General features: G+C 38.7%; 1 protein-coding gene across 13 annotated transcripts in view; it reads right to left on the bottom strand.

Annotated features, from left to right (window-relative positions):
* Positions 1-19,266: 19,266 nt before the first annotated feature.
* The window catches only part of ATP2B1 (ATPase plasma membrane Ca2+ transporting 1), a 126,323-nt gene continuing 122,906 nt past the window's right edge, over positions 19,267-22,683 (bottom strand). For 12 of the 13 annotated variants that reach the window (XM_036890086.2, XM_036890088.2, XM_057486520.1 and 9 more), the window contains one exon: positions 19,267-22,523. In XM_036890086.2, the coding sequence (XP_036745981.1) occupies positions 22,212-22,523 (312 nt within the window). In that variant the 3' untranslated portion in view covers positions 19,267-22,211. The remainder of the gene's footprint in view (positions 22,524-22,683) is intronic. The other variant, XM_036890090.2, reaches the window with a different exon arrangement.

The raw sequence follows: 22,683 nt of genomic DNA, 5'->3' as shown, positions 1-22,683 counted from the left end.
ACTGTGGTCTGAAGGCTCGCCCTGCCTGCTTCTGACCGCTCCTCCCTTTGTCATTCATAGGCATTACCTCCATCAGTCTCTTGCACTCCTAACTCTGTCTTGGTGTCTGTTTCCTGACACAAGCTCCCTGAGAGGAGGACCATGCTGTGGCACCCACTACAATACTTTGGACATAACAAGTTTCTTGCCTCTTGTTGGATGAACAAGCAGTTTTACATGGTGGCAAAGGAGCAATTTCTATGTCTTTTTATACTGGCCCTAGGGAAAAACCAGGCCCAAAGGCCCAGAATGCTACAGATCAAGGATGGCTCTAAAGCATGAGACATACCACAGACTGTTTATATAGGGTCCCTGGGTCCCGTGCTCAAAGATTGTGGCTCAGAAGCATATAGGGCCAGGCCCTGCATTTTTAGTGAGCACCTCCAGTGGATTCTGAGCCAGGGGTGCTCAGAACTTACTTAAGAAGCACCACTTTTGAGAATGACTGCACTGCTCCAAATTTCTTCTCTTTTTCCACCTCTACCACATTTGGTGTTATGGATTTTCTTATGAATTTGGGAGGATCTTGGCATATTCCAGGACCACAAGTTTTCTATCTCTTGGATATGTTATAGTTTGCATTTAAAAATGAATAGGGTGAAGAATGCAGCAGCCCAGTTTGAAAAAGACAGATACAGATGCACCCCTATGTTTATCACAGCACTATTTACAATGGCCAAGAAATGGAAGCAACCTAAGCATCCATCAGTAAGTGAATGGCTAAAGAAGATGTGGTACATATACACAATGGAATATTACTCAGCCATAGAAGAAAATAAATCCTACCATTTGCAATAACATGGATGGAGCTAGAGGGTATTATGCTCAGTGAAATAAGCCAGGCAGAAAAAGACAACTACCAAATTATTTCACTCATATGTGGAGTATAAGAACAAAGAAAAAACTGAAGGAACAAAATAGCAGCAGAATCACAGAACCTAAGAATGGACTAACAGTTACCAAAGGGAAAGGGACTGGGGAGGATGGGTGGGAAGGGAGGTATAAGGGGGGAAAAAAAGAAAGAGGGCATTATGATTAGCATGTATAATATGGGGGGGGCACGGGGAGGGCTGTGCAACACAGAGAAGACAAGTAGTGATTCTATAGCATCTTACTATGCTGATGGACAGTGACTGTAATGGGGTTTGTGGGGGGGACTTGGTGATGGGGGGAGTCTAGTAAACATAATGTTACTCATGTAATTGTATATTAATGATACAAAAAAAAGGATATTAAAAAATAAATAAATAGGGTGGGCTACATCAAAGTAAAAAGCTTGTGTACAGCAAAGGACACCATCAGCAGAACAAAATGGCATCCTACAGTATGGGAGAATTTATCTGCAAATGACATATCCAATAAGGGGCTAACATCCAAAATATATGAAGAACTCACATGCCTCAACACCCAAAAAGCAAATAACCCTATTAAAAAATTGGCGGAGGATATGAACAGACATTTCTCCAGAGAAGAAATTCAGATGGCCAACAGGCGCATGAAAAGATGCTCCATATTGCTAATTATCAGGGAAATGCAAATTAAAACCACATGAGATATCACCTCACACCAGTTAGGATGGCCAACATCGAAAAGACTAAGAACAACAAATGCTGGCAAGGATGTGGAGAAAGGGGAACCCTCCTACACTGCTGGTGGGAATGTAAATTACTTCAACCATTGTGGAAAGCAATATGGAGGTTCCTCAAAAAAGTAAAAATAGAAATACCATTTAACCCAGGAATTCCACTCCTAGGAATTCACCCAAAGAAAACAAGTTCTCAGATTCAAAAAGACATATGTGTACCCCTATGCTTATCGCAGCACTATTTACAATAGCCAAGAAATGGAAGCAACCTAAGTGTCCATCAGTAAATGAATGGCTAAAGAAGATGTGGTACATATACACAATGGACTATTATTCATCCATAAGATGAAAACAAATCCTACCATTTGCAACAGCACGGATGGAGCTAGAGGCAGAGAGAGACAAGTACCAAATGATTTCCCTCATTTGTGGAGTGTAACAACGAAGCAAAACTGAAGGAATAAAACAGCAGCAGACTCACAGACTCCAAGAAGGAACTAACGGTTACCAAAGGGGAGGGGTGGGGGAGGTTGGGTGGGGAGGTAAGGAGAAGGCGCATTATGATTAGTACACATGGTGTGTGGGGTGGGGGTCATGGGGGAAGACAGTGTAGCACAGAGAAGACAAGTAGTGACTCTGTGGCATCTTACTATACTGATGGACAGTGACTTCAATGGGGTATGGGGGGGACTCGATAATATGGGTGAATATAGTAACCACAATGTCTTTCATGTGAAACCTTCATAAGAGTGTGTATCAATGACACCTTAATTTTAAAAAATGAATAGGGTTCTAAGGGTAGAGTGTAAAGATTGCCTCGAACCTGGGAGAGACAGAAGTTGGCAGCATTACCCACTGACATCCTCATGTGGGCTGGGTTGTGAAAGGTAAGGGGTCAGCCTCATTTCGCAGTGTCAGGAGCTGGCATGGGGTCACTGTGCATGTGGCGGCTCGAGGTGGTCCTGCCCTGTATTTTTGTTATCCAAGCAGGAAATCTTCTGACCCCCTCTATCTTCCCCTCAAGGGTGATCTCAAACACCCTGACTCCCCCAAAGATATACCTTCTTCCAAGATCCCACTGCCCCCAGTACTTCCTTCCGCAGGAGTCCATTATATTTAAATTTCTCACTTTGTGTATCTTTTTCACCCATTCTTCTGAAAATTCTCTGGGAATGAAACCCATTTCTTTTCATCTCTTCATCCTCATGCCTACTCCAACACCTAGAATATAGTAGGAACCTCATTGACGGATGGGTGGAAGGAAGGTGGACAGGAGGATGGGAGGATGAAGTAGAAATAAACTGAAGGCGGCCAGACACCTTCATTCCAGTGCTTCATTTCACTGGACTTCCCACACCCAACCCAGCCTCGCATTAATTTAAAAATAAATGATTATGTCACAGAAATATATAGTCATTTTCTTTGTGGTTTCAACTGATTTAAATTTACTTTAAGTGAATTGAAAATATTTAGGAGAACATTTTTAAAAGGAAAAGGAAAAATGTGGATTGTAGGAGGTAGTGTGATGTGGGCCTTGGAATCGATTAGCCTGAGGTTAAAATCCCACTGTTACTTACTAGTTATGCAGTTTCCGTTCCCTCATGTGTAAAGTGAGATCAATGATATTTGTATCGTAGCAGTTACATAAACCCTATCCAGGTGCCTGACACATAGTAAGAGCTCGACAAATATTAATTACCTACTTCCTCTTGGGCCAAAACTTAATAGAATCCTTGTACTTGGAGCTCAAACCACGTCGTCGATTTTTTGTTTTTTCTTCCCATTTTCTAAATGCATCCATATAGATTAGATACTCAGGCATACATGTTAGTTGCATGAGAAAATTGTTTCACTGCTTCTGGTTTATCTCAAATTCTAATTTTAGTTCACTTCAGTGTGAGGAAGCAAATTTAAAAGCATAGCAACATGACTCAAAAGATTAAGATTTTCTATCCCGCAGTCTTGATTTAAATCTTCAGTGGTTGACTTTTGAGAAGAGTGCACATGTCGGCATTATCTTCTTTATTAGCAATTTGTAAAGAACCGGGATCTCACACAGCTGTGTGCAGCTAAAAGATGTACCGAGCAAAGAATAAATTTCCTGCCCACACAAACTCCAAGCAAAGAACCACAAGCTGTCTTATATTATTCTGATGACAGCCCAAGCAAGGCTTCTTGTTTTTTCCATAAAACAACTTGACAAAGTTACAAGAATGTTCCACCATGTAGAATTTTTACCTTGTGGGATTGTTGAAGCTGATGATATATTTGTTTTAGGAGAGACTAAAGACTCAGAGTTACAGAAACGGACAGATCTCACTCAAGCAATAAAGCAAATAAAAATTCCTCTTTTAAGCCTCAAGGCGGTAAGATCTGGGTCTGCCTGCACTCCTCCTCAAGACGTGTTCCGAAGTGTACAGGTATTTTGTACTCACGATCTTAACATACTCAAAATTGTGGCCCAGGTCAAAATCGGCTAGGCCTCTTTGAAACTACAGGAGCCGACCTCTTATTTAAAATCGACAAAAGCCAGGGAAACTCATCTATTGGGCATTAATTCTGTGACAGACACTTAACATTATCACGTATTTGTCTACCTATTTTATGAATACCCTCTTTCCAGAAGGACTATAAAGCTTTCTTAAACATAGGAAAACACATAGGATAAGTGGGGACACCACTGAACAGGAAATAAAGATGAAGCAGCAGAAGTGGGTATATATAATGCACACGCCTCTGTCCACCTACCAGCAGTGGCTGCAAACCCAGTTTGGAAAGTCCTACCAGCCAATCAATGGCCACGTGGTTCTCAGCACCCAAAAGGCAAAAGCAGGCCTGCTGCTCTGAGACATAGAGCCATGCCTGGTCCTGAGGCATGGGGAGAGATTTTTCCCTCCTAGAAGTGTGTTAGAGGAGTTTCAGGGTATCACATAACAGCCCAGATATGCTTGAGCCCCACCCTGTCAACACTGTCTTAGCGCTTCCTTCAGGTCCCTGTACCCAAAAGACAAGGAGCAGAATGGAAATCAAACTACTGCTTGATTAACAGATGCTCAGCCACTCAGTATTTCCCCCAAACCACAGCTATCTGGTGAAAACCTCCTTTGGCATGAAGTTAAGGCTTGAAGCAGAGGTCAGGCCGCCCATCTCCTGGACCCCAGTGGGATGTGACGAGGAGGGCACTTACTTCACTTCTGTGGTTCTATCCCCAAACCCAGCCCTTCAGTCCAATCTTGAGAAACGTGTCAGACAAATCTACTTTGAAGGATAGTCTGCAAAATGACTGGCTGGTGCCTCTCACAACTGTCAAAAGTTATGGTAAACAGGACTGAGAAGATGTCATAGGCCTGAGGAGACTAAGCAGACATGAAAATAAATGCCAAGGGAGATCCTGGATCAGATGTTGGCACAAAAAGAAAGGACAGTAATGGGAAAGCTAGTGAAATCCTAATAAAGTTCTAGAGTTCAATGAATAGTTAGGAGGCAAAGTTAGTTTTTAAAAAAATTTTGACAAATGTATCACAGTATGGAAAGATGACATGACTGGGGGAAACTGGGTGAGGGATGTACAGAAACTCCCTTTACTTTCTTTGCAACTTTTCTGTAAATCTGAAATTATTCCAAAATAAAGTTTGTGTGGTCCTTTGTTTTTAAAAGGGTGATACAGCTTTGGCTGGTGTTTCTCTCTCTCTCACTCTTTGGGGACTCTCACTCTGGGATCCCAGATGTCATGCTGTAAGAAAATCCAGTGTACCTGGAGGCACCTGGTGTAGATATTCCAGCTGATGGTCTCAAGGGACAGCCAGCATCAGCCAGCAGACACGTGTAAGGAATCCCCAAAATACGGTAAGGGCATAAACGCAGTTTTCTGTGAATCAATGCAGTACTGCATTTTCTGAGGTCTTTTTTCTCACAACAGCCTTCGATGAAAGCTGCTAGCTTCATAGGCAAAGGCACAATGCTAATATTTAATACTGTTTGTGGTCGTTATGAAGGGCGGAGTAACACGCCTGCCCCCAAATGTGTCTGGGGCCAAGATGGATGATACTGCGTAAACATGAGAGTACGAGATGTATTAGCCCCGCATTGAGGCTTTCTGGGGAGAACAGGGCAGTCTCCCAAGCCGGCTGAAAATGGCTCGAGAGAAGGAAGCAGGCAGTGGTGCCAGGTGTGTGCGGGTTCCTGCACGCGCGTGCGTGTGTGTGCATGTGATTAGAAAAGAGTGTGGGCTTAAAAAAGGGCAAGATGTGAGTCTGAATTACAGTTCCCACACTTATTAGCCCTGTGATTTCAGGTACATTATATAGCCTCTGTGAGCCTTAGTATATCCATCTGTACAGTGGATGCAATAATATCAATTTTTCTGGTGTACACTGTGTGTTGTGTATGTGCATAAATGGTATTGTGCATCATACACATAATCTGGGCAGTCTTGTTAAAATGTAAATTTTGACTCAGTAGGTGTGGGATGAGACTTGAGATTCTGCATTTCTAGTAAAATCCCAGGTGATATTAGTGCTATCATTTTGTGGACCACACTTTAAGCAGCAAGGTTATAATTCTGGGCTGTCAATATACTAGTCACCGGCCACATGTGGCTACTGAGCCTCTGAAATGTGGGCTTAGTGCACCTAAGAAATGTAATACTTTTATTTAATTTCAATTAATTTTTAAAAACTGATACTTGGTTCAGTTATTGGAAACCAATTTTTAGTACATTTGGCACAACTTTTGAATCTGTCTTTTCAACTGTTGTGTGAAATCTAAATAACTGAACATCTATTTTCCATCAACAATTTAATGTCTGGATTGAGATATGCTCCAAGAGTAAAATAAACAAAGATTTTGAAGATTCAGTTAGAAAATGTGATAATATCTTGTTAATAAATTTTCTATTGCTTGTGGAAATGACAATGCTTTGGATTATGTTGGGTTAAAATGTTCCATTACGATAAATTTCATCTGTTTCTTTTTTACATTTCTAAATGTGGCTGCTTGAGAAGTTGAAATCATCTATGTGGCTCACATTATATTCCTGTTGGCTGGGGCAGGCAAGACCATGAGTGCAGGGTGGCTCCAACACTTCCTGGCCTCCTGTCTAGAGTGGGTGGGTGACCTCTGGCTGGGAAGAGGAAGGGAGATGGTGGAAAAAGACAAGGTTTCTTCTTTCCCTGCAGGGGGCTGTAGCAAAAGGCCAACATTAGGAGCAAGTTCTTTAGCTAACAGTATTTCTTCCATGGTGGCTTATTCCTGCTATATTTCAAGGCAAGCTCTACTTTTTGGAGAGGTAAAAAAGGATCACGTTAGCAAGACAAAGGAAGTTGCTCAAAACTGGTTCTCATAAGATGTTCACTTTTCAAGAGTTGAGGGTCATGGCAAAGGGGCTGTTGGCCCGACCTTCTCTGCGACCTGAAGGGGAGTTAATTAAAACAGCGTGGAATTTTGCAAATGGACAGCATTATTCCTGGTCAACTCAGCCATTCCAAAGGAGGCTATGAGTTTAATCAAGAGCAGTAATGAAGGCATCTACAAATTGGACCACAACCAAGAGATTAACAAAAAGGAGGGTGTAGAAATGAAAGTTTTCTCCTATCATATATTACCTTATAGTAACGTCACCCCCCTGCCCTACTCTTGTGAAAAAAAAATTATTTTAACCAACTCAGGCAAATATTTACATACATGCAGAATCAGAGCTGGCAGTAAATTCAAAGAACATTATTAAGGTCAGCAAGGCTGCTTCTGTATCAGAGGCTTGGAGACGCCACATCTCAATTAACTTTTCTAAATAGGAACTAACAGCCCTGGATGGAAAATGTGGGAGGAGACTAAAGTGTTTTTGAAGAATGTTTGACTACAAAGTAAACAGCCTGAATAGAAAATATTAAATCAGATGCTGTGTCCACATTCCGTAAAACTGAGGACACACAGTAAAATGTACCGTATAGTTACAAGGCTTGGATAAAAGAAATTATGGAACAGTTTTGGATTAGTGATGATTCAAACTTCATGCAATTAGTTATATTGGCAGGAAACAGAATTGATTTTTCCTATTTATGTTAGATCTTGACATGAAGTCGTACCATTGGCAGTGAAGGAATAACTAAAGATATTTATCTTTAAGCCTTCTTGTCCTTTGTCACCAAATTAAACCATGAGAAAATATTTACTAGGTATATTATTCATTAAAGAGTGCAATGACCTTTTCATAACCCCAAATTTTTTTCTTTTTGCACAAAACAGTACAGTGAATATTTATTATTCAGATTCAGGATTTATTTTGCTTTAGATGGAAGCAAAAGGGAGGTAAATTTAGCAAATTCACAGCGTAAGATTTTAAGGGGAAAAGTTTAAATACTAGAATGGAACATATTAGAAGTACCTATTTATAAGCCAATGTTCATTATCAGTTTCCAAAAATCTTATTATCCAACAGTTATTCTTGTCTGAGTGCTTTTACATATTAAGTAATACAATCCCACATCTCAAATAATCTAATCAAGATAATCCTTTCCCATTAGCCTGTTTAACAGAGATTTTTTTTCCTATAGTTTAAATTCCATAATTCACTTCATCTTAAGGTGAATTAATAGTGAATTCACAACTTTTGCTTACCTGAGGAGCCTGTAGATCATGGAGAAAACACCTGCCTTCCCTGCTCTTGTGCACCCACTGCTTTCTCTGTGTGCACTCTCTCTGTCTCTCTGGCAGAGCCCCATACATCTCTGCCTCTCACTACAGGGATTTTCTGCTAAGCATCCTTTAATCCTGGATTCCCTGTTGGAGTCAGTCCTCCAACATACCCTGTTTGGCATCGTTACTGCACTTAGGGCATTACTGTAACTGTTCCTATGTTAGTCTCAGATACTAAGGAGTGTGGTTTTTTCACCTTGGTACCCCTTCTGCCCAGCCCAGTCCCTGCATAGGATAGATGCCCAGTGACGCTTCTGGACCAGAGTTCAAAGCATCATTTGAGTCATTAGTGTAAGAAATAGATCATTCCAGTGCTTAATAGGGTCAGTGTTGCTTGCCTTGCCGTGGTCTGCTCGCTGGCTGCCGCTCAGCAGGGGTCTCCCACACCTGCACCTGGGGACTGTCGCCATCCGAACCTGTTTTTGTAAACCTACCTCCATCTGCCTCTCTCTGACTGATGGGGAAATGGCTTCTCTGTTTTTGTCCTTCTCTCAGCGTATGAGGGCTCCACAGAAGGGTGGCTCGGACCACAGGTGACTTGCTGTCCCCTGTGGGAACAGCCCCTTGGGAAGCAGCCTTTACTGTGGAGTTGCTGGGGCCCCTGATCGCTGCTCTGCCTTCACGTCTTTCTCTCTCAGGGGGCCTCACTGTGAGCCAAGATCCTCCGCTGCCCTGGTCATTACAATTGACGGGCCATGTTACGCCTTCCCTTATGCAGAATTTTTTTTCTTTAGGTGTCCCTGTCCCTCCCTACAATTTGGATTGTATTGGGCTATTCCTAAATCCACCAGTTACCTTTATATCGAGCTTTTAAAGATATCTAAAACCCCCATTGTGGACAGTTCTGAGAGTTTGGCTAGACACGAGTGGTGATATAAAAACATAAAATGAAAGCTTCTAAATATATACACATCAGTATTTCAAGTCTGGGATTAAGGGTAGTTTTCCTTGTTATTAGATACTCTCCTTATTTAATAATGAACATGACTATTCTTACAATCTGAAATAAAAATCAAAGCTATTTATATGTGGGAATGTTTCATAACAAATGCAACTGAAAATCTCCCATATAAAACTCTTTATAATCTAGTGCTAAAAGGTAATGTCCCAAAAGGGAAAGTGTAAAAAAAAAACTGTTTTCTTAATTTCACTAATGGCTGTAATTCTTTTGTTCTACCTTTAAATGAACCCAATTAGTCACATAATAAATCTCAAAAGAGCTTTATATTTTTATTCATGATACTAATGCTTCATTTATTTGGTATAGATCCAACTGTAAATTACCCGTGTCATCTGCTTTTCAACTCCTTTGGGCTGTTTCCCTTTCCAGAAACTGGAGAGGGGGAGAAAAAGAACACAAGAAAATGTTTTATTAAGTCACTTGTTATTTGTAGTAAGTAATATTTTGGAGAAGAAGCTTGAAATTAAGTTAGAAATTATCTATGCATAAATATGGCTGAATTTGTTCTTCATGGGTCTTCCAGTTCCACAGGAAACGAAGAGCCACTGCAAAGTCTTTTCATGAAATACTAACTCAAGTCTACCACTCACAGCACCAAAACCACCTCCACACTCATGTTTCAAGGGTGTAGGCCAAGCTCTACCCAGGTTCTCCATTCTTGAAAGAAAAGAAGACAGTGATGCAAAATGCAATACCGTTAAAACGGTCTCTTTAAATTTGCCACAAGCATCGCAGCCAAACTAAAGCTTACAAAACTAAAAAGGTTCTTGAGGTTATCAGAAAATGCTAAAAATTTGCATATAGAAAAACCATGCATTGCCTAGGTTTTGTAGAAAGAAGAGGTGTTTGGAGGGTTTGTTCACTCTAAAAAGAATTTACACTAATTTCAATTATTTAAAAAATCAGACAAAAATAATCAAACTTTAAGAGGTCTAATAAACACAGAGAGACAACACTCAACATCTAGATTCAGCCTCGACTTGGTTTCTAACTGGAACCTTGGGCAAGTCACAATCTCTCAAGGGTCTAAACTCACTCATTTATGCAATGAAGACAACACATGATCATCTGGTCCAAGGTGCAGATTTCTTACAGCCCTAGAATTTGATGAGAGGCCATGGGATTCCAAGCAAATACCTGTGGGGCTACACAGGTAACATATATGGCTGCAAAAGACCAGAGCTGGAATTTTCCTTGAGCGAATCCTGATCAATCTTTCATGATTCCACACTCTTTATAATAGGAATAAAATATTTCACTTTCCTCTCAATTCTACTATGAGAGAAACAGTTATTAATAGTCATCAATACTGGTAAAAGGCAGTGGTGTGCATACCATAGAGGGTGGTGGGGATTGTGCCAAACTGGAGAGTAGGTAAAACACCAAGTATTGTTACCACATGAAATGAGGGTCTCATGTTGCCAGATGCCAACAATTTGGATATTTTTAGTGAAATCTAATAGTCAATGTAGAAAATCAATTAAAAACATAAAAAAAACAACATCTTATGGGCCATTACCATTCTGGTCAAATGAAACACATTGGTGGGTCAAAAATAAGGCTCATAGGCTATCGTTTTACAATATCTGATCTACTTTATCTCCCTCATTGTACTGGGGTCAGCACATATTAGGTAATTTGCTAACAATACCCTTTTAAAGAACGTTCTTACTGTCATAATCCACAGAGTATTTACTGAGTTCTTTACAGACTATGCTCTTGTGTTAGGACGTTGTGAATGTTCATCTTATTTGATCATCACAATAACCCTGAGAGGTAGTTACAGGTACTGTCATCCCAATTTTACAGGATGAAATAACTTGTCCTAAATCACAATTCATTTTTTACAGAATTGAGCATAAATTTTGAACATGAAATATTTACCTTATGCTGAAAAGGTCTATAAAATACATGATTTTTAAACTTCATTTTAATGATTGACTATTCTATCATTAAGAAGACATACATAAATTAAGCCTCTATTATTAAACACTTGAATTTCTATTAAAATCATGTAGGGAAGCATTTTTTTTTTAAAAACACTGACTTCATTCATTTACTTAAAATCATTAATTGATTGTCTATATGTCAATCAGTTTATTAGATGCTGTCCTCAAAGGGAAGCCTTACTTTTAATGTATCTCTGGTTAGCAAGGTTTATTTTATACGTATATATACTACATACATGTATATACAAATATATAGTATTTCTTTGAGCTTTAAGCAGGCATTCAGATCGGCTACATAAATTCTAAAGATATTTAAGCAATCACCTCTGAATCAGCAGTCAGGTCCTAAGTTACATCCTTGGTCTCTTGGGTGGAAAGGAGGTAGGCTTTCCCCAGACAGCTTAGACTGGAGAATTGCACAATGGATCACACTGGTCTCAGCTAAAAATCTCATCTATACAGATGACAAAAAGTGGCTCTGCATCTTTTCTCGATTGTTCTACTTGTAATAGCAGTAGAATCTCACATACTGCAATTTCAGAATAACAGCTGCCAGGCTGCAGACAGAGGGATATAAACTCATTAGAGGAAAGGGACCAAGATCGATGATGTAACTTGAAAACATGATTTTTATCATTCAATCTAGAATTGAATGATAAGTGAGAGTTTAAGGGGGAGCTGTTACTCACGTTGGGATGGCAGACTTGTACACAGAATATCTCTGGGAAGCTGGGGCATACATATGGTCACCCTACTATGGAGAATAGTTGTAGAAACTGGAGATGCTGAGCATGGACAAGAGAAGATGGGGATGGAATTTGGAGGATGGGGGACATACAAATTGCCTTTAGGTATCTGAAAAATCCCATGAAGGTCTGGTTTGTTATGGCCCTAATTCCACCATGTGGAGTGACTAGATCATGCTAAGGAGGGTTTACAGTCTGATATAATGATTAGGAGTTTGTTGAAATTCTGGATTCAAATCTCCGATGATACTAACCAGCTGTGTGGCCTTAGGCGTTTCTTAACTTTATTACCATAAAAGGGAGATAGAGGTTGTGATGATTTATTGGGTAATATAGGCAAGTGAGTACCCAAAATAGAGGCTCAATAAATGTTAATGTATGTGTTGTAACTATTGCTGGAAATAATCAAGCATAGGCACAGACCACCAGTAACTCTAAAGTTGGGTAATGTTATGAGATCTTTTAGGGACTAAGTAAATGAATGGTTGGAGCCAACCTTTTTTGACTAATTTAACTAGAAATTGTTCTGAGAAATAGAAAAATAATCACTAAGTAATTTTTTTCTATGTACAAGGTGATTTTATGTAAAGTCTTACAGAAGTATACTCTTAAATATTGTATTAATATTTTAATTTCATCCTAAAATAGGACATTTTCCTGTCAAGTGATAAATGCTGTTTACTTTCCACTATGCAAAAAAAGCATAATGTGCTAGAAATAAATTTTAAAATGACATATTGTTTAATTTTGAGACGGCACCTGTAAAGAGAAACTAGAATTTCAAAACAAGTAAATTTCCATGACCTGCTATTCAAAATCCTTTCATTTTGTTTTCACAAAACCAACTACATTATTTTTAAATTGGTCATATTTTTTTTTTCCAAATGAGCTAATAAGTTGTTTTAACTTAGTAGTAAGTACATTTTCACAAACAATACATTTCAGGTTTTTAATCACAGCAAATCTTTAAATGAAATTCAATACAATCTGCTATATAGTTTCTTTTATTTTTAAAGTATCTAGAGACAACCAAATTTTTAAAAAGCATTTGTCCAAGAAACTTCTGGTACTGAGCATCATCTTGAGCAAATTTGCAAAATTATTTTTTATGCTCTTCATTAACTACTTGCATTTCAACATTTTCCCTTTGCTTAACCCAGTGTGGTTCCCCAACCTTGGCTACATACTAGAGTCATCTGGGAATTAAACAAAAGTCCCTATGGCCAGGCCACACCCTTGCCCACACTGCCTGGGAGTAGAGCCTGGGACCAGTATGTTTTAAAGCTCCCTGGGTGACTGCAGTCGGCAGCGAAGCTTGGGAAATACTGATCTGTCCTGTGGTCCATTATGGGAACACAGATATAACCAGGAACTAACAAAAAGCAATTAAAAGTAAGGAACCATCCCACACCAGCACAGCACCGAGTGTTCAGCTCAATGATAACACACTAAAAACACTGAGAGACTGGGTCACTAGCATACGCATCAAACCTCCATCTCTCAGATGTGCAAAAGGCAAGCAAGCTGCTTCTTTTTTAAAAGGGAAAATGTTTCTATTGACTAAATACACAGGGGGGAAAAAAAGGAAATGGAAGCAAACATTATTCTTTTTAATACAATGCATCTCCAGGGTGATTGTCATAAAGCCTTGGATGCTTACAAGCCAGTGGAAGTTAAGGGCCCTTCAGCTCTGAAATTTTCTATTTAAACCGAATTTACTGGCAAAGACAGGAACAGCTCTTCACAGGATTGTTTCTGTTGCTATTGAGTCAACAGTATCATCTTGCACTGCCCTTTATAATTGTTAAAGTGCTTTCATGTTTTCCAAGTTCATCTGAACATCCAGAGTTGGGCAGGAATTGTAATACAATCCTGGTGAGGAAAATGAGGGCTCAAGGTATTGAAAGTTGGTACCAGGCAGAACTGGAACCAGAACCCAGGTCTGCTGACTCTTCTGATGTTACCACTGCCTCTCTCTAAGCCTTGGAGATCCACTCTCCCGGAAGAGGAGATTCTTCTCCCTTGCTTGTCTGTTGCACTGAGGACAGAGGGAGGTGGGGTGGTGCGTGCACCATGAGGAGGCATACAGTACAAAAGGGGCCAGGAACCAGGAGAGCCTCAAGGGGGAACTTACAGCAGAGGGAAGCAGAGAACATGCTCAGAGGGCGAGAGAGGATGTGACAGCTGCATGAGGACAAGGAGTAAATAAAAAAACCATTCAAAGCCTGTTTTTTGTTTATTTACTTATTTTTTGAGGAGGGAAGGGATGATGTGGGCCAAGAGGTGACTTAGGAAGATTTAAGATATGTGTTGGATAGACTGGTGATGGGAGAGAGAGAAGGTAGGAATGCAGAGAGAACAGTTAAGAAACCTAAGTGACTGGGTCCCAGGTGGAAGGAGACAGAACAAGGTGGTATCAGCGAGGAGAGGCTGCCCAGGGGCTTGGAACCAAGGGAGGGCTATTTTTAGCAAACAAGAACCATAGTTGGCAGCATTTCAGCACAGACATTGCCTTTGCTCTGATGGCAATTTGTGTGTATAGGATGACAACATTTAATTAGGGTTCCCTAACTGGTTGAATGACTGGATTGAATGTGCATTAATACTGACCTGGTAGTGGTTTTTGAAAGTAAGGCAAAGGGTTTTGTGATGTCTTTCAGTTTTGTTGTGAAATAGTGGTTTCCATAAAGAAGTCAAGATAATCACTGTCTCAGGCAGTATTAAGCTGAGAGGGGTTAGGAATAAAGTAGATGCTAAAACTGGGAGTCGGTGATATGAGTTGACTAAAAAAAGTTTAATAAAGATCAAGGTACAGTCTTGTTCTCTGGGACCAAAACTAAGTAACAAAGGCCTAGGGAGGGGAAGATGTCTCATAAAATATGTGAAAAAAACCACAGGTCTGGTTGACAGTGACAGGGAGACTGGAAAAGATGTGTTCTGGAGTCAGACAAATCATGTCTTGAATCCTGGCTCTGACAAAAATGTCAAGGTCTGAAATAAATGCAGTGAGGAATGATCCTGAAAAGAATGAGACAAATTAAGTGTCAGTTTGACCATCCAGTGAGGAAAACCAGGAAACGAGTATGGATTTTGGTTCCCAGCAAGTCTGACGAGCACACGCTAAAGCTGAGTGAGGACAAGTGAGGCTGAAGGTGGTCCAGGGGTGGGCCCCGAGGTAGTAGAATGTCAAGGAGGCAAAGCCCTTAAGGTCAAGTAACAGAAAGAAGAGAGTAGCCGACTGGAGTGTCTTTGTTAGGATGGAATCAGTAGAGGTCAGTAAGCTAAAAAAGACTGGAGAAAGATGGAGAAGGAATCAAGAGACTAGCAGTCACGCTTAGTGTAGAAAAAAAAATACAAGATCAGCCGGTGTAAAAAGCTTCTACGAAGCAAGGAAAAGACAGTTTGGAGGAGGTGCCAACTGTAATCCGAAAGATGGAATGGCTGAGAAATGATCATCTTCTATACGTGACTATGTTGCTGAAAAGAGAGTGAAAATGAAGGCTATTGTGATCCACGTGGGGAACTGGCATATAGAATAAACGAAGCGAGGAAAACACGTAGGTTCTTCTGAGTTGACTGTAAAAATGCCAGCCTTGTGTCACCAGCAAGAGCAGGACAAGCATAAAGTTAGATCAGATAAAGGAAGGGGTTCACAGACCCTTGAGGAGGGGACCACCAAAGCAGAAAGAGCTACACTGGAATGGAATGAGTCCAACAGCTTCCTAACTGGGTTTCTAACTTTAGTCTCTTTCCCCATAGGGCAGCCAATGATCCTCTCAAGTCAGATTACTTCGCTGCTCTGCTCAAAACTCTCCAGTAACTTCCCATCCTAGTACAAGAGCCAGATTCTTGCTGTAACGTATGACTGCAAGGTTAGGCAAAGCCTCCCACTATGTCTCTCAGCTGATCTCCTACCACTCTTTAACTGATCCACTCCATTCCAGCTACTAGGGCCTCCTTGCTATCCCTCCAGCTAGCCAGGCACTACCCACTGGGGCCCTCCCCTGGAAGGCTCTTCCAGACGACGACGCAGTGGGCTCCCTCACTTCCTTCAGGTTCTGAAGTGTCACCCTGAGATGGCCTTCCTGACCACAAAGCATCATCCCCTACCACCCGACACAGCTGTTTCTCCCACCTGCTGGATCAGAAACGCCCCAAGAGGAAGGAACTTGCTTGGTTCTCCTGAGTGCACAATGATAGGAATTCTGAGAACAGATACAAAGTTTGTTGAATGACTGAGTGGAGAGCAGATGTAAATAAAGGACACAAAAGCAGTTGGCAGTTAGGTAATTTTGGTGGCAGGAAAAAGCGGAGGCACTAGGACAAAATCCTCAGGAGTCCCAGACTTCAGAAACATAGTGTGGCTTCACTGTTAACACAATTCACCTTCTCCCCGACAACACATTTCAGATGTAGAGAACTCCTCCTCCTCCTGTCTGTAACAGTGAGAAAGCCAAAGATCAATGATTGACACAGACTTACCTTTATTAGAGGGTTTGAAGCTTCCTGAAAGAGCGCAATTAATGGTTAAGAGTTAGAATACTAGGTAAGTTAAAAGCATACTAATTGGAATTGCTAACAGAGCTCTCCCTAAGATCCCATTTCTAAGCTAATTCTTAAGCTAATAATTAAGACTTGCCTTAGATTAAATATTTATTTCAAAAGCAGCCTTACAGAAAAAAAATTCTTTTGAAATACTTTAAGATAAATGTTACCTTAAAGAATATAAAAGCCAGCAAGCGTCTCATATTTGGGCTACAAGGGAGGCCAACTAACTAATCATAAACATCAATATAAGATGATACTCTCACTGTTACAGACATAGGATGAGTAGGTAGACCTCAACATCTGAAGTGTGATGAAGACCAAGGTTAATTGTAGCAGCGAAGCCACACCAGTTTTCCGGAGTCTGGCTCTTAAAAACTCTACCGGTTGTTTGTTCCCTTATTCCTACTCTCAAAATTATCTGTCATTCAGGCCCTTTCTCTACATCTCCTGCTCTCCATTCATTATTAGTGAATAGTATTTCATCCAGTAGTGAAATAATGGTTGCAATTTTGTTTTAAAAATTGTTAATTAAAAAAATTAATTTAAAATTTCTTAGTCATTCCCTTAGGCTAAATACTCAAGCATCAAGAAAAATACTGAAGGACAAATTCTTCAAAACATGTAAAGCTAGGTCCTGCTCCTCAATTTCACAAATTCTAAGAACAAAACTTGCAGATTATCTCAATGTGATAAATTTATTTTCATTTTAATTTAGGAAATAAAGCAATGGCCTATTAAATAGGTTATCTACGCAACTTAGAATACACATCTTAAAAGTATTCTGAATTATGAAATTCTCTAATCAAAGTATACTATTAAAAACAACACTGCACTAAGCTTACCTCCAACTGTTGAGTTACAGGAGGTCTGATTATAAGGAAAGCTTGGATTATACATCCTAGCTGTTGATTCCTGCCTTGGTCTTTTGAGCTATCCTCCAGGATATTATGAAGATTCTTAAGATCATCTCTGAAACATTCAATATCAGAAAAGAACAATGAAGGAGTGCTCAGAAGTTAAGCACAGATTTTTAGGCATTGGGCCCTGGCTCAAGTTAACAAGATGTTAGAATGGCAGAAAAGACCAGCAGCTACCAGATAGGGCTCTTGAAAAGGTCTGCCCTGCATGTGAATGCCAGTCTGTCATGGGATCTAGACAAAGTTACTTAAACTCTCTGTCTCAGTTTTCCATATGTGATATGGCAGTAGTAGTACACAAGGTTATTATTTATACAGTTCATACAAAGTGCTCAGCATATTATCAGGTACTCCATAAATATTAATGTTATGGCAACAGTCCTTTTAATAGCTAAGGGAACTTATCAATGCTTATTTTTAATGATCTGAAAAGTAATTCAGAAATTATGTGGACCTTGTAAGTCTGATTTAAATTAAGAGGCTATTAGGGACTTCCTGCATGAACCTACACCCAGACTTGTGTGTTACTGATTTGGGAACTAGTTCTCCCAGGATACATAGGATATAGTTGAGGAAGCTGTAACAAAGACCAATACTGTATAAGCACATATATGCACATTTTTACTTTAATTGACTACTTTGGGACCATTCCTATTATTGACACTTTTAATCCAGAGAATACAAATTAAATATGCTTACATTTAGTCTATTCACCGGTAAGCTGAAGTGTTTTTCTAATAAATAAGGAAATTAAAGATGTACTTAAGACAAAAGGCAGGAGTTTACTTCTAAGTAAACTCTCAACTGAAGAGTTCAGGGACAAAATTATCATCAACCTATTGAAAAGGAAATTTTAAGGATAAAGATAATTTTCTTCTTGACATGTACTGATGAGAGATGTACAGAAACACAAGTACGGTTTCTCTTACTGCATGAACATCGCAGTCTTTTCTAGCACTTGTTTTAAGAGAAAGGTTATTTTTCAAGGAGCTTTCAAAGATTATTTTTAGTTAGGTGGTGTAATTATGTTAATACAGTATTTTTTTTTTTGGCCTACAAATGAATGTAACATTGTAATTTAAAAAGATAAAGGTTGATTAGGGGGTTTGGACATCAGGCTCAGAGTGGAAGAGCTTAAAAGAAAGAAGGCTGCTCCAGTACGACAGGAGTTCTCTGAAGACACAGGGAAGGAAACATGTCAACAAAGACTTACAGAAACTCCCCTTCCTTATTCTGCTAATTCTACAAAGGGAACTTAATTCGAAAATTCAATCCTGAAACATATTATAAAATCTATGGACAAAATGGAAAACATCTCTCATATAAATAGGGCACTTATATATATTCAATAGTTTACTAGTAATTTTTACCCATAGAAAAGCATGGTGTTCATAACCACTCAAAATTCTCTCAGTATTTCAACAGTTGTCAATTATGCTAATAGTTTATAATTTATTATTAAAACAAAGGGTGATTTGATTTTGTTACCACAGAGTTCAGATAATTGCTATGATAAATTTAGATCATCTAATGAAAAAATCAGCCCTTACAGTTAATGTGAAAAATGAATCTTTTCTAAAACCAAAATGTTGCACTCTCCCCTGGGCTGCAGGAATAATCTGTGTGCTACAAGGACTGAAGATAGTGGGCAGCAATAAGGATAACATACCCACTTGCATTCTAGGGGCAAGATCATGTACATTAGAACACTGATTCACTATAACACAACCATAACATTGCAAGTATAGCATAGACTTTTCATCAGATTAAAAAAAAAATTCTAAAATATGATTAGACAAATTAAAATATTCAAAAAGTTCAGTCCCCATTCAGAAACAGATAAACAGTATATTTATTAAATGAGTTAAGACAAATAAACTTTACAAATAGACAAATAATAAAAGGCTCAGTGGCTAAAATAGATGGTAAGCATCATTAAAAGAAATCAACACCATCACGGTATCTCAGTTGGCTTACACGTGTAAAAAGAAATTTTCAAAGAGCAATTTCACAGAAATGAAGCCAGTTTTTTTTTCTTATAAACAAATCACCATTTCTTGGTTCAAAACTGACATCTGTTATGAAAATTACCATATCACATATTTGTAAGATGACAAGGAGTAACTCATCTTCAAAGTGCAAGTAAGTCTATTTACAACCACAAAAAAGGCAATGATGAGGAGAAAAGGGTTTTTAAAAAATATACAAAGATTAAAAACATTTGGGATGCAAAATTAAACAATTTTTTGGTTAGAGGATAAAAGAGAAAAAGTGATTGAATTATAGATGCTGATTTCAGCTATACATACTATATAATGGGATCCAAGATCTTTAACAGCTTGCTTGCATTTTTCTCTACTTACATAATGCTTTGGAAATTTCTGGTAGAAATTACAGTGTCTCAGAGACAGAAATAAAGGCTAAGCATGTCTTGCTACTACTTCATGGATGTCAAAAGACCCGTTTATGGATTAAGAGTTGGTGTAAAAAGCCATTGCCTTGAGTTGAAAATGAATACTGTAAAAGCTCAATACAAATCCTCCACTGCACATGCACTTCTAAATCTTTTGGTAATTACATTCATACTTTAGCATAACCAAGTAAAAAAGAAAACTGAAAACATTTCCCCTTTCTCTAGTCCCTATGCCTTAAAGGCTTCTCAAGCTGCTAGGGTCAGTATTTAGAGTTGAAAGGGTTCTTCGACATAGTCTAGTCCACCACCCTCACTCAGGGTAAATGGTTTTCCCAAGGTCATGCAGCACGTTAATGGCAAAGCCAAGACTAGAAACCAGGTCTTGACTCCTAGCCTAGTATGCTTTCCAGCATATCATGCTACCTCTTTTTACAGTATGATTCACTATAAATACCTGATGAATAAATATACAATTACAAATGCTGACAGAGCCAATGTGTTTCTAAGACCTGCAGAGGATTACTGCAAAGGATTGATGGAGAGAAGATTTTCCCCCACCCACCAAAAATATTAAGCACCATCCACTAAATAGTTCTGTGCTGGGTCAGCACTCTCAGATGTTGTAGTAGTCCTTTATGTCAGCCTGAGGATTGTATATCTGGTGAAATCTGGGCCCTAATACAATGCCAGTTCTTAAATGATAAAGACAGAGGCAAAAAAGGGGAGAAGGTAAACAAGAGAAAGAAACAGAGACTTAAAGATATCCAATGGGCTTAGAGATGGGCATTCCAGCACATGGTTAATTATTACATCTAAACGTATCTTTTAGGACCTTTTTCTACCTTTTCATATAATCTCATTTTACCTAATTTGTTATTTGGCCACTTAAGAATTTAAAAAAATGTATCAAACACAAATGGTGCTCATCATTATTATTTTTAGACTGTGAGACTATGTTAGACAAACTATATTCTATGAAGAGTATGTCAAATGGTGAAATTGCAATGATTTTATCTGACTCTATTAGATTACCACCAAGGAATTAAACAGTACTTCATGGGGCTGTTACCATCTTGAAATTTATTCCAATTGTGGTTAAAGAGAACAGACTGATGTATCATATATGCAGGATTGAGTAAAGAAACTGAAAGTTCTTTTAAAAAGAAAAAACACTGTCGTGTATTACTTAATAAAAGGGCATATTTATTTATGTTTACAAAGTTTTGAAAACAAAAGGAAAACATGTATGCTTCTACTTATTAACCTTTTTCAAAATGCCAACAGCCCTCATGCTGTATGAAAGTTTCTAAAGGTTTATTAGAAAAATCAATATAGCTCACTCACAGTTCACCAAGACATCACTGAACTAACATGTTTAGACAAAAACAAAAAGGACTAAGGTTTTCTTGTAGTTTGATAGTTTGATTTAATTTGATTTGCCTGAAATAACAAAAGCATTTCAAGCATCTTTCATTTTGTAGATCATGTCCCGCATTAAACAATCTACTAAATTCTGAACAAAGGTTATTAGCAAGTTTTCAAAAATTTTAAAAATTAAACAGTTGTTTCAAAACCATTAAGTAGTAAATGTATTTAAGAAACTAATTAGGACAGATGCCATAACTTCATTAGAACACCACTGCTCATGTTTTTTTCTTTTGTTTTGTTTTTGTTTTTTTGTTTTTTTAAACAAAGCATTAGTGTTATCTATTTGGCTATTAGTATTAGCAATTTATCTACAATATTTAACAAGGTAAGTTGTAGGCAAAAATTTAGTACAGTTTCAATAGAAACACCCCTTTTTTGTTTTCCTGAAAATACAGCAGTATTTGAAGGACTAATTTTTCTCTGCATCAGTTAGAAGGAAGCTTCCCATCTATGAACAGGAACAAAAAAAGTATCTACAAACCTTGTAAACAGATCTGTATCATTTATAAACATAAATAATCCAAATTATTAACAGCCAACAGCAGAAATTAAAGTATCAATTCAATGATCCAGGGCTCTTTGCTTGCTTGCCCAGCTCTTCCTCCCCCCTCTCTCCCATCAAAGGATTGAGATAAACTAAAGCTCTAATGCGCTGTTCAGGACCATTCTTAGGTACTATTGATGATCCACAGGTCAACTTATGCTGAGTTACTGTTTATCTGTCAGTTCATTTCTCCCACCCCCCAAAAAGCACCCTCAGTCTGGCAGAAAGCTTTACTTTTTTTTTAAAAAAATAAATCTACATTCGTACAAGTGTGTCTTCTGTTGAAGTCCAAAGACAAGAATACTATCTTGTCCGTCACAAAATGTGAAAAGACCCAGTTTCAATTTGTTTCTTTACAATGCAGCTAGTGTTAACATTCAGCTTACAATCAGAGTGATGTTTCCAAACTATGTAGTGGGCTTCCTGGGGATGAAGAGGTAGCAGACTTGTTCATTTCTATTGTAAGGTGAATCCCGCTGTCAACAGCATTGTTATTTTTGTTGGGAGAGGGTGGAGGACTGCAGTTACGTTTTGTAGGAGCATCATCTTCAGCATCAGTGTCATCAATAAGGGGGATATGAGGCTCTGAATCTTCTATCCTAAACTCAGGATGTGTCATAAAGTTGTGAATAGAACTTCTTGATTCCGGTTTTTCTAACCCTTCATATAAAGAACTACGAAATGCATTCACCACTCGAATCTGTAAATATCAGAAAACACAAAAGATGTCAGTACACATTAGCTTAACTTAAAAGTGGTTCATTTATGAGTTTGAATCCACAAACAGCTAGGTATGAGTGAATCATATTTGCATGTAATGCAGTGGAACTTGCAATACACTGTAAAAAAAATGAATATTT

This window comes from Manis pentadactyla, chromosome 10 (assembly GCF_030020395.1).
Source record: "Manis pentadactyla isolate mManPen7 chromosome 10, mManPen7.hap1, whole genome shotgun sequence".
In the NCBI taxonomy this organism is placed as follows: Eukaryota; Metazoa; Chordata; class Mammalia; order Pholidota; family Manidae; genus Manis; species Manis pentadactyla.
This window is presented reverse-complemented; position numbering and strand designations above follow the sequence as displayed.